The 13,553-nt window shown below is 35.9% G+C and overlaps 1 protein-coding gene across 3 annotated transcripts in view; it reads left to right on the forward strand.

Annotated features, from left to right (window-relative positions):
- The window catches only part of LOC124307866 (phospholipid-transporting ATPase VD), a 62,400-nt gene that overhangs the window by 43,661 nt on the left and 5,186 nt on the right, over positions 1-13,553 (forward strand). For 2 of the 3 annotated variants that reach the window (XM_046770018.1, XM_046770020.1), the window contains exons 5-16: positions 6,530-6,805; positions 7,139-7,307; positions 8,765-9,118; positions 9,206-9,498; positions 9,706-9,837; positions 9,951-10,224; positions 10,339-10,777; positions 11,716-12,071; positions 12,205-12,492; positions 12,621-12,872; positions 13,052-13,156; positions 13,243-13,430. In XM_046770018.1, the coding sequence (XP_046625974.1) occupies positions 6,530-6,805; positions 7,139-7,307; positions 8,765-9,118; positions 9,206-9,498; positions 9,706-9,837; positions 9,951-10,224; positions 10,339-10,777; positions 11,716-12,071; positions 12,205-12,492; positions 12,621-12,872; positions 13,052-13,156; positions 13,243-13,430 (3,126 nt within the window). The remainder of the gene's footprint in view (positions 1-6,529; positions 6,806-7,138; positions 7,308-8,764; positions 9,119-9,205; positions 9,499-9,705; positions 9,838-9,950; positions 10,225-10,338; positions 10,778-11,715; positions 12,072-12,204; positions 12,493-12,620; positions 12,873-13,051; positions 13,157-13,242; positions 13,431-13,553) is intronic. The other variant, XM_046770019.1, reaches the window with a different exon arrangement.

The raw sequence follows: 13,553 nt of genomic DNA on the forward strand, positions 1-13,553 counted from the left end.
TATTTTCTTGCAACTGTTGCGAAAATTTAATGCTTGTGCAACGATAAATTGACGTTAAAGCCTTGTTTAACTAAAAAAGTAGAGTAAACCTCAGAAACTGATTTTGCGTTGGAATTACCAAAAAAGGATCGACGATAGCGCAAAATGGTTAGGCTTACCTCGTTTTTCGTAATACCAACAATATTGAAACAGTTTTTTTTCTAACGATACCTGTTTTACTCAATTTTTCAAGTTACTGTGAGAAATGAAATTTTTCTCAGTGTATATACGCGTCCCGTTTATGCCTTACTAATGCACAATGTGTTGTTTCGTTAAATTGTTACAACGATTTTTCTGCCCTCTAAAGGTATGCAGGGAAGAAGAGAGGTGCGTATACGTATACCTTTTCCTGAATTCTATTTGTTCGTGTAGATACGTATGCGTGTGTACTGTACATAGCGAAGAAACTATCGCGTCATGATCGATACGGAAATAATTTGTTCAATCAACGGTACAGATGGAAACGCTATGTATGTAGTAATTGTAGTATAGGTGGATATTGTATACATACATACCGTCTGTTTATTCCAAGTGCATAAACGCTACATTCCAATTCTAATTATTACGATGATTATTATTATTGTTGTCATTGTTGTCATTAAATCAGTGTACCGGAAGTAATCAAACTGATGTCATTAGCGTTTGATAGTCTTTTTTATTTTCAATCTCTTACTTACGTCACGAATGATGATGCATTCTCAAGTCTCCTTCGACATTGAACAACGTAGACGCTGGGAATAATTCAGTTCCTGATTTTAGCCAATCGATGTAGTCTTGGAGATCTATCGTGTATAATTCGAACGTAATTTGCGAATGCCAATTGTACGGGGTATTACATAAATAACCAGATATACTGCGTGATTTATTTATTACCAATAAACTTACGATACGAACACGCAATTTTCCCTGCATGTTACATGTTGTATGGTATACTCGTTGCGCATTTATCGTCGGGTCTAACGAAGATGCATTTGTTGAAATTGATTTGCGCACAGCACGCGAAGATATGATAATGAAAAAATAGTCTAACCTTGATTCATTTCTATTTCACGATAATTTCACACGCAAATGTTCACGCCTGACGATCTGAAATCATTTTTATAACCATTACAACACAGGAACGTGTAGAGGAATGCACATCTGATTTTTACAAACGCGAAATCGATACTTTCCCCGGTCAATTTTCTCAGTTTATTTATTTAGCACCTTACATTACAGGTATTGCATGTTTTTCTCTTAGCGTTTCTCTTCTGTTGTTAAGTGTGCAAAACTTTTTTTTAAAACTTGTCCAAAAGTCGTTGTTCTAATCATGAAATTGTCAGTTAATTTAGCAAAATTTAATCCTTTTGTTTCTTAATTATATTATTGAAGAAAAGAAAACTGGGTCGCTAACTTTTGCAATCGCTGTTGGTAATATATAAAATTATTTGGTTAATTACAGTTGCTTGTATAAATTACGTGTATATGTATAAGTTAAAAATGACGCATTAACGGTACGACGGTGATTGAAAAAAATGAATCGTCATTGCCATTCCAAACGCATTGATGATACCTATATAATTATCATTTCACGTCCTATTATACGCGATGAAAGTATACGGTACTTCATTTATAATCACTAAATTAAACCCTGTGTAACGAAAGTGTGAAGAACGAATAAAAATAAAAAATTCCGCTCAGAGCTGCCCCAAATCTTAAAATTTCTTTTACGCAACCTGCCGACTTGATCGGTGGTAAGAAACTTTTGCATGTGAAAATCGTTTCGCTTCCAAGAACACCGGAAGTCCGTGTATTTTAAGTAGGTGTAGAAATCATCGTTTTTTTTCGTTTTGGCTTGCTAATTTTTTAATCGAATTTTTTTTTTTTTTTTAATTTAATACATTTACTATTATTATTATTATTTATTATTATTTATTATTATTATTATTTAATACACAAAGACGGAAGGAATGACATATGTATATATATATGTATGCATAGAAAGAGAGAATACATTCTTCGGTATACGTAATTACTATACATATGCGCTGACTTTCGATTTCTCTCTTCGATACTCATCGCTTCGAAATCGATTTAAATATAGATACTGAGGGAAGTTGAAATCTTTATGATCGGCAGTGAAGGATAAATGGATGTCCGCGATTTTTGCTACCCTATCTATAATTGCACGTTTCATACACTTCATCAGCTGCATTTCGTCCGAAACATTTCTCTGCGGTATCGAAATATCTGTTTTTAACTCCCTAAAGTGAATAATTTTCTTCAATTATACCTCCATCTGGTACGTGTTGTATAAGTTACATTCTAAACTGATATAAACCGTCTTGAATTTGAAGTTTATTACTCAATTGTAGGTATAGGATTTTTATATCTATGATTTATTAACGATCGTCGTTGGCGCAGTCACGAGAAACACGTCGATAGATCTCGATTTTAACACAATATTCAATCCCAATGGTTTACTCTTTGCTCATTCCTTGCACGATTTCGATATTTTCAAATTTTCGCGACATAGTCGGCAAAGAATTTTGCTGCGAAAAATAGTTGAACCTAAAATGAATATTTACTTGCGGTATTTTCAAGGCGTAATTGCCACGAACTTTCATAAATGGTTTAAAGGATCTTGACGACCAAACAATTAACCTCATGCCTTTGGTGCGGTATAAAAGGTTGTTTGTTGAAAAATAAATGAACAATATTTGCAGCGATCTTTCCATAAATTTCTGCATCATCTGCAGCAACGTCTTACTTTAATTTTTAAAGTAAGGACAGTGGAGGGTACTTTTTCGAATTGTTAAAAATCAAATCAATCATTCGTAAACAATAAATAGTGAGGGAGAAAAAGTTTTTTTTGTTTTTTTTTTTTACCAACAAGCTTTACAAGTGACACTCTTGCAACGTAAGAATACGTCGCAACATTTCTCGACTTATGATAAAACGCAAGGTTCTTCAGTTTACTGTGCGTATATTATAAAACGTATAACGTGTACCTTGATAACAATATCGCGTGCAGTTGTGCTGCTAATTGTCAAGTCTTCTAGTTGGTCACGTTGCTTAGGCCTAACTATTTCTTTCGTCGTTTCTCTCTTTTTCTCTTTTTCTTTCATTCTCTCTCGTTTTCTCTCTTTCTCTTTATATTACTTTAGTTTAGTTTGGTTTATTTTACTTTATCTTATTCTATTGTATTTTGTTTTTAAATTATTTTTTGTATCTATTTTATTGTAGTACCTGACCCAAGGTGAACAGAAGAAAACCTATCTGTCTCTATCTATCTCTGAGAGTCAATATAACTATTATAAGTTCAAAATATGAATAATCTAATCAAATTCAGTCATTGATCTTAGATTTTTTTTCAGTCCTGTGATAGAAACTCGTACAAAATTGAAGCCAGCCAACAGAATTATCAGCCAGATGTTCTAATGCTCATTCGAATTAGGCGACGAAGTTGTAAAATAAAAATTAAGCTAAGTACCCTGAATCTCCGATACTTTCATAGAATTAAGTGGCTAAAACTGAGCTGCATTTTTCTATTCCCAAAAAGTTTAACAAATTTAGCTGCTGCCTCTGGCTGCTAGTTTCAGCTTCACGAACCTCGCCTGTATTATTCTATTTAATTGTTGGTAATTTTTTTTTGTCTCAGGCTGTTATAATATTTGCAATGAAATATTCATTTTATTGGTTCGAACAAATAACTCGTATTCTTTTTATCTTGCGATCGATCGATCAATCATTTCAGTCGTCCGCCTATCTTGGTAGAATTTTGTTTAACCGTATTGCCGCGATCGATTTGCGATTTACTGAGGTTTTTTCCCCTTTGTTTCTCATTCTTCTTGAATCGTTTTCGTATGTCACGCTTTTTTTACGTTGAACTTTCGCGGTATGTCTTCTGTCTCTCTCTCTCTCTCTCTCTCTCTCTCTCTCTCTCTCTCTCTCTCTCTCTCTCTCTCTCTCTACTTATCCAGTGCAGATTGTACAGCCAGATGTAGCCAGGCACGCGAGTGAAAGGACAGTCTTGTAGTGGTATAAATAAATTCTTACGACATGGAAAATCATGGTCATCCCACAAAAGGTATTCAGCACGCGGATCTCGTTGCTTATTAATTGAAAATATCAATTCAGCAATACGACTTTCGCGTACCTATACGAGCAAAAATCTAGTCGGCCGAATCCATTTCGCTTTTATGCCTATTTCTATACTCTATTATAGCGTGACGTGAAATTAGAGCGCGTGGTAGGTCATCATTCCCTTTATCTTTATTTAATCGAGACCCGGTGTGAAGGAAGGTACGAATACCGGTGCTTTATGCATGTATACTATACGTATAATTAAATTGAAAATCCATAATAACGATGCGTACGTAACGATTATAATTATATATATAATTATATAATAAAATCACTGTATGGATGGAATTTTTTTTTTTTCTTATTTTTTCCTTTTGTTTGTACGTGACGTGGCATATGTCAATAATAATACTTTACAATAACAATTGTTATTATTGTACCAGTTATTATTTTACGAGACTGAACCTGGAATTTTAGAAACGTGTCGAATAGCCATGCTTGGGCGTCCGGATTTGAAATCAGGCCAGAAGATATAGTAGCCAAGTGTTTACGGGAGTTTCCTATATGGCATTGCGAAACACATGAGTTTTCAAACTTTAAATTCGACGTTTAGGCTTATTTATTTGGCAGACAACCAGATGCAGCCGAAGTTATTGATTTTGGCGAAACGCGGAAGCCAAGCCGCCGTATGTTCGTAGGCGGGCAAAGAGTTTGGGGCGAACGTGAACGTTTATAGCATAGACCTAGCGCAAATCTAGCCCGAGTATAATTGATTCGCTTCGTAAAATATGGCTCGTGGTATGCAATTTTAGGCAATACACGGTGGGTGTCCTATTTCCGCAAAAGTACCCTAATTATTTCGCTCTCTTCTTACAAGCACTCGAAAACTAAAGATTTCGCCTAAATCTACCCCAAAGCAATCAATTTCACTCTAAAACTCCCTTATTTTTGCCACTCGGTTACTTTTTGTTCGTAAACTAAAATTGTGTGAAAAAAATCAATTTGATACTTGAGAACGATGTTTAAACACTTCCAACTTAGCGTATGAACGAGAAAATAAATAAAATAAAACACATCGAATTTCGAAACTCTTTCGTAATTCACAAAATCATAATTCTTACGGGTTTAATTTATTGTCGTTATTATCTACGAAATACGTGAGCTCGTTACAAATTATTTTGTTCATAAATCTAGTTGGAAATATAAACATTGTTCTGAAGCGTCAAATTGATTTTTTCTCTCCGTTTTAGTTTGTGAAATAAAAGTATTAAAAAAAAAATTGACAAGCATTGAAAATTTCGATCGTTCCTTGGCACCTGTTAATATTATCCAAAAAATATATTTATACTTACAGGGGATTTCTTTTTCTTTTTTTTCTATAACATGAACATATTTTTGCTGTGCAATCAAAAAAATTCCAATACGACCAAAATAACGGACAACTTAGTGTGTATCTAATTTTGCTCTATTAGTTCGGTACTGTGAGAATATATTGGAACTCTGATTCTACCCTCCTATTTTCACAAAGCTTCTCCTTATTTCCCCTAAAATTACCTATCTCGAATACCGCGAAGCTTGTTATTTGTACGTCAGAACTTCTTCTCGCCGATCGGTTAACGATACATTTATAATGACAATTTGAAATCGCGTAGGTTTTTTTCCCCTCATTTTTCTCTTTCTGAAATTCAAATGAAAGATTCGTCTTGGATTTCCTTCAAGTCGGCGGAATAGATGTATATACATATATTTTTTTTATCTGTAGAGTTATTTTTTATCTTCACTTTTTCATGGCTGCAAATCGAATATAAATATTAGTTATTTACCTCCTCGACTTTGGCTACACTTTATTATCAACGTTTTACCTCTTTTTCTTTCAAGACAGCAGACACGCTTGTGTTACGTACGCGTAGAGATACAATTCGAGGCGGAGTTATTATTGGCATCGAAAAACAAGCGGATCACGCTCGATCTGACGTCACTTACATTTTAGTGAAACATTTTTCGCACTTATGTTGTATTAATACGCAAACGGGAGACGCGAGTAGCGATATTATATTAATATTGATAAACAGGTGTGGATATTTATTTTAGCGCCTGCATTACGATGATACGACGTCTTATACCGCGATATTTTTATTAACGTGATTCTTTGGACGATATAATTTATTATACACGACGATAAGTGTCGATTGGTGAAATTTCATTTTCCTTTTCATTATTTAATTCATATCCGTGCAAAATGTTCTACCTCTGTGACTTCCTACGTCGATATTTGTATGATGATAATAATAATTACCGTTAAATATTTATTTACTCGTGGCGTGTATTGAACATATGCGCGGGGTTTGATAAACTTTTATTTATCGGAGGTTCGGGTCAAGTTGTTATACCACGTAGTATTAATTATCGTTTTATCTGATTACAGGGAGAGCGACCGATACAAAAAGGTTGCCTGGAAGGACGTTAAGGTTGGCGACCTCGTACATTTGTCAAACAACGAATTGGTACCTGCAGATCTTTTGCTATTGAGAAGCAGCGATCCTCAGGGTTTGGCCTACCTTGACACCTGCAATCTTGACGGTGAAACGAATTTGAAACAGCGCCAAGTTGTCAGGGGATTCTTAGATTTACAAAATAGTTTTAAACCGTCCAAATTCCGATCGGTTGTCGAGGTAGATCAACCGAGCACAAGAATCTACAGGTACGCGTATATGCTTACTTTATTACTTCAATTCTGTTATAATCTACGTCATAGTTGGTAATAAAAAGAAATAAATAAAAAAAATTCTCTCCCAAACTATCTTCTACAGTATGTGCATGTGTATGTATTTTATTTTTTTTTTTATTTTTTTGTTTCTTATTGCCAGAACCCTTCGATTTATTCTTCCAACTCTGCTTGCGATGGATTTCTCTTTAGCACGTACGCCAATAAATTTTGTTTATACTCACATTGATGTGGCTGTTTTTTTATTGTCTGTGTTTTTTTTTCCCCTATGATTTTATTAACGCGACGTTTTTTTCTTTCTAATTTTAGGTTTCACGGGGCCGTGGTTCATTCCTCTGGTTCCAGGGTGCCTGTTTCGACAGAAAATCTTCTTCTCAGGGAATGTCTTTTGAAAAATACCGACTTTGTCGAGGGGATCGTTGTTTATGCCGGTCACGAAACGAAGGCTATGTTAAACAATGGCGGACCTCGTTACAAGGTTTGTAAAATATCTAAACTCGAATCGATGTTATAAATAATCTGGCAATTTCGATAACTCGCACTTATTTTATGGAAAATTAAATCTCTACTTACCGTCTGAAATGATTTCTTATCAATTCCCTGTTATCCAAAATTCAAGTATTTGTTTATATAAACACAAATTTTTACCGTGAGCAAACTATATGTAAAATTTGTTTTCTTTTCCAGTACATTCTTTATACTTATGTTAGTGGTTATTTTGCACCCTAAGTAATTCGGCGACTATGTTTACTGACCTTTTGTTTTTAAATGCCACAATTCCGCTACTGCTACCGAGTAATTACAATTTACAATATAAACGCTACGTGTAATTTACGCTGATACGATTAATGATTGACTTGCAATGCACACGCCGTATCTCTATAACGTCTATATTAATTATTACCGTCTGAATTATATGCACATACTTACTTTGAATTTTTCATCTGGTATCTTTCACGCCTGTATGTATATCTGTATATTATTTACCCACTTTTATCGCTATTATACCTTCCATATAATGTATAGTACTTTCATGTTGACCTGCGTCTGCGAGTAGCTTTAATTCTGTGTGTAGAGTATTATACGTTATTGTATATGTATACGTACGTCTTATAAAATTATCAATCAATCAATTATGTCTGTTGATGTTCGGCTTCGGAACGAGCCTATAAATATAAATTTTTAACGATTGATCACTGAGAGATTGATGATTTGCTGTAAATATATATCGCTTATTTTTTCCCTCACGCGTATTTCAAATTTTATTACGTTTATAAAAAGGGGAGCGAGTTTGATTCAGCTCGAGACAAATATCGCGGCATATTATTTATAATTTTATTATCGTCTTCGTTTTTCATAGTGCACTACATGCATCAGAGGCTGGTTAATCGGAAAGATATTAAACAATGTAATCAAAATTACCGGAAACGCTGTGATTATGGCATAATCTTGACCGAAAGGATGATAGTTTACGATGAAAGAGCGTCATGAATGAATCTTACGACAAAACTAATTTGAGATAGCGGAAATCTATAAATAGCAGTACTGGAAAAAAAGGAAAAAATAGACAAAATAATAGAGGCTTATCATTTCTCAATGTGTTTTGCTTGGTTGCCCAAGAGCAATTTGGATTCCCACCAATTTATTATCACTCACCCACTCAGACTGACTGGAGACAAGAATGCAGATATGAGATGAAATACTAAACAGAGACGTGCTCACTAATTCATCAACTTGCCTTGATAGATCTATCGAAGCAAATATCTTTCTTAAAAATAAAAAATCGCGTTCAAGCTGATACTCGAATTTTTTCCATCCACGTTTATCGAATCAAAGATATTTATAACGGTATATATTTTGTAGCGGTTTCGATCGTTTTCCTTTGGCAATAACAAAAGCATGATTTTATTGCACTTTTTCTTTACAATGTTTCAGAGGTCCCGACTGGAACGTCAGATGAATTTGGATGTTGTGTGGTGTGTTTTTATACTGGTCGTGCTATGCCTAGTCGGTGCGATCGGCTGTCGTTTATGGCTCTCTGGCTATGATCTGCAAGTTCCTATTCCATTTCTACCAGATCCTCAGAATCCTAGTTCCGAAGGAATGCTCACTTTCCTCACCTTTGTTATTATACTCCAAGTAATGATTCCCTTAAGCCTTTACGTCACCATTGAAATGGCAAAGGTCGTGCAAGTTTATCACATTGGAAACGACAGAGCGTTGTATGATCCGGATACTGACCGCAGAGCAGAATGTCGAGCTTTAAATATCACAGAGGAATTGGGCCAGGTACAAAAAATCAAATTGAACATCGTAAGAAGTCGTTGATTTAATCAGACAGATAGTAATGAGTCCTAGCTTTCTTTTCTCTTTCAGGTACAGTACGTGTTCTCAGACAAAACTGGTACTCTGACGGAGAACAAAATGGTATTCAGGCGGTGCGCTGTTGGCGGACAAGACTACGGTCATACCGGAGAGGGAGAAAATTTAATACCCAGTATTAGGTTGAAGGAAGACTTACTCATCGGTTTATCCAGGCATAGATTACAGGAGTTTCTGATACTTTTAGCAGTATGTAATACGGTTGTTGTCAATACATCGCCGCACCATGACGTTATGAATTCTAGCGGCGTTATCGAAGAACCACATAAAAATGGAGCTCACACTAGGTAAAAGAGATGCAGAATATCTAATCTTATAGTTTCTTCCGTAATCCAAGGTTCTCTTTGTTACTTTCTTCTTTGGTGAAATATTTTACTCGCAAAAATCTGTGAATTTTTGCCGACAAAATTGAGAAACATTTAACGGAAATGGATAAAATTTTTTAAAACACTGCCGAGTTTGATGAAAGAATATGTTGAAATTTTGCTTTTTAGATATGCCAGACTGACAGAGTCCAGAAGTGTCACGCCCAGTCCGCCACCGCCTGGTACGAATCTTTCGCCAATTCAATCTTCTACTGATGCTACAGCGACTGGAGATCATGCGCCACATGTGAAACTGTCAAGGTAAACGATTAGACAATAAATCCGACATACGAACGATTCGACCAAATTATGTTCTTTGAAGTATCGAAACCCAGTGAATCGGAAACTGAGCCATAATTGAATTTAAAATGTAGTTGCTTATTTGCTTACAGGCCAAAACTTCTGGGTGTCTCGTCAATTCCGGGTCTCAACATCAGTATACTTACGCGCAAGACATCACCGACACAGCATCGTAGTTCTAGTCCAGCTCATTCCGAGCCTCCTCCAATATACGAAGCTGAAAGTCCCGACGAATTAGCTTTGGTCTTAGCTGCGAGAGCTTATGATGTTAAGCTTGTGAAACGAACACCTCACAGCGCGCTAATCTCTCTGCCAGACAAGTCGACCCTGGACTTTGAGATTCTCAAGGTTTGTGGTTTGGAACCATGTTCCATACTTCTTGCACCAAGATGGTTCAGCATGCGGTTTTAAATACGCTACGTACTTTTATGGACCCATGTTAAAAAGATAATATCATTTCAGGTACTGCCGTTTGACTCAAGTAGAAAGTGCATGTCGATTGTTGTACGGCATCCGCATACCAGGGAGATTGTTATGTACACAAAGGGTGCGGATTCGACGCTCATGTCATCGCTGAACCCGAATGACGACGAATCAACGTCGAATTTAGCCAGTAAAATTAGGCAACAGCTGCATTCCTACGCTCGCCAAGGTCTTCGCACTTTGGCAATGGCTCGTCGAACTCTCACTCTTCTTGAGTTTGAAACTTGGCTCCAGCGACACAACGAGGCTGAACTTGCTACTGAAAACCGGGAAAGGCGTCTGAGAGATTCTTATGCTAGTCTTGAATCTCATCTTACGCTGTTAGGCGCCACAGGAATCGAGGACAAACTTCAGACTGGTGTACCAGAAGCGATCGCCGCTCTCATTGCTGCTGGAATTGTAGTTTGGGTCCTAACTGGTTAGTTGACAAGAAGTTTAATGATCTGGAAAACCTATATATTTCAGAGATTCTTATTTCATAAAAAAATCTCCGGGCATCTGTGAAAATTTGGATTTTACAGATTTAAAAACACAGATTACATTTTTATACTAGTTCTCAAAGTTTTCGCGTTTCATTTCTGCAATGATTAGTATTTCGTTTTTTCATTTACACCAAACGAATCAATCAATTCACGTGAAACGGGACTAAATAAATCATAAATTGACCTCGATGTTTCTGATTTTGCTATAAATTTTTTTTAAACCGGTTTCAGTACTTTTAGTTCAGTTAACAGTTTAAATATGAGGTCAAAAAGCTGTTCCGCTTGACATAGAAAGACTCAAATGTGGTTTACGTCATTCCACACTCGGTAAATTTAATGAGCTGACTTCTTCCCACTTTATGGCTTTGTGCCTTGTTGTTTGGATTTGTAAATAGTCATCACTAATTTTGAATCGATATTTGTCGGTTGTGTTTAGACATATCTAGATATGACTGGTTGACAGCACAAGTATCAAATCGAGTAAACAACTAAAAATGCGCTTCCAGACTTATAAGAGATTTTCAAATAAAAAATGGGTGTATCAATTAGAGCCTTACGTTGCTGCAAATAATTTTTCAGTATTTGAGTACTGTTTTTATCAATAACACTAGTAGTTTCAGAATTGAATATTTTGGACGTTTTTCGATTTACAAAATGTCACACGCAACCGTGACAAGCAATTTTGAACGTCAACAATAGTTCATATCAGTGATCACTTCTACTCTGAATTACCTAGCTGCACAGACTCATTGAGTCTTCATACTTATCAATTAATATTGAGGATCTAGAGCTGGTGCAGAAATACTCAAGAAAGAAAATTAACTGAGCCTATTTTGAAATTTTTAAATATTTTCATTTCCACTCGTTGTTATAGGTGACAAGCCAGAAACAGCGGTGAATATTGCCTACTCAGCACGATTGTTTTCACCATCTATGCAATTGCTTTGGTTGCAAGCACGATCCAAAACAGTTGCAGAAACCTTGATTCACGGTCATTTGGAAGCTATTGAACAGGAGCATTTAGTTGATTATTCCACCGATGTTAATGATGCTGATCCATCGGAAAGAGTTGCTCACAGAATTGGATCTCGACGACAACGTGCCTTGGTTGTGGATGGAAAAACACTTACTTTTATTTTGGATCCAAGGTCAGGACTGACTGGTCCATTCCTTGAGTTAACTCGTCTTTGTACCAGTGTTTTAGCCTGCCGGGCTACCCCTCTACAAAAAGTGCGTGATAGTTTTAGGTTTCACAAAAGTTTCTCTCAGAATCGCACCATCTTTATTTCATTCAAACTTGAGTAATTTAGCCACGTTCGATACTGAATTTGTTACTATTATACGATTCTTTCTGATATTTCAGGCCTATATCGTACGCGTCGTTAAAGAACAGCTTGGCATGAGAACTCTTGCTATTGGCGATGGAGCAAACGATGTTAGTATGATTCAGACAGCGGATGTTGGAGTTGGCGTTTCTGGGCGCGAAGGCACCCAAGCCGTGATGGCTGCGGATTTTGCTATTGCTAGATTTCCATTGCTGACCAGACTCCTTCTGGTTCACGGTCATTGGTGCTACGACAGGCTGTCTAGAATGATTTTATACTTCTTTTACAAAAACGCCACCTTTGTCTTCCTAATTTTTTGGTTCCAGGTCAGTTCGTTCGTTTTGTTTTTCTTTTTTTCATCAATTATTGTACTTCTTCAGCGATTGCTTTTTGTAAAGTATAAAAATACACCAATAATAATCTCAACACACGTAAATCAATCTATAATTTTTAGCTGTACTGCGGATTTTCGGGAGCTGTGATGATCGATCAGATATATTTAATGCTCTACAATTTATTATTCACATCTCTGCCTCCTCTGACACTTGGTGTTTATGACCAACTCGTCGCAGCTGGTACGCTAATGGCATCCCCTCAATTATATGGAAGAGGGCGGTTAGGCCTTGTATATCAGCCTCATTCGTTCTGGATAACAATGGCTGACGCACTTTATCAAAGCATAGTTATTTTCTTTACTACCGAGGCTGTAAGTATAATCATTACTTGATTATAAGTATATAAACATTAGTTCATAATTAGCAAGATTTTACTTACTTGTACATTGTAAAATCAGTCAATCATTGTTATTCTATTATTATGTATGGTTTACATTAATGGTACATTTCTCATTGTATTGTAGTAATTATGGATCAATTTTTTTCAAAGGCCTACCATGACTCTGATGTGGATATCTGGGAGTTTGGAACGACAATTCTGACCTCTTGCATGATCTCGATGCTTATTTATGTCGCGATAGAAACTAGGTCTTGGGTAAGAGAAGATACCATGAAAAAGGATTAACATGTATCGATACATACTATAATTTATTCTGATAAGTTTTCTTTTTCTTTTTTCAGACAATAATTCACGTAGGCTCTATAATCATTTCACTGGGTGTGTTCTTTGGATTTTGTCTCATTTACAATACCGTATGTGTCAATTGCATGGGACTACCAGGATCTTATTGGGTTATGCAAACTGCTATTTCGAGATACATTTATTGGCTGACTGTCATTGTTGCATCCATCCTCGCAATGCTTCCCAGGTGAGACGAAAGAGAAGTCGTCTTGTCGATTGTATTTCTAATTTTGACAATATAATATAATCTAATCAAAATTTTTTACTCGATTACTACACTTTTGTACTAGATCTAATTGAGAGATATTCT

This window comes from Neodiprion virginianus, chromosome 6 (assembly GCF_021901495.1).
Source record: "Neodiprion virginianus isolate iyNeoVirg1 chromosome 6, iyNeoVirg1.1, whole genome shotgun sequence".
Lineage (NCBI taxonomy): Eukaryota > Metazoa > Arthropoda > Insecta > Hymenoptera > Diprionidae > Neodiprion > Neodiprion virginianus.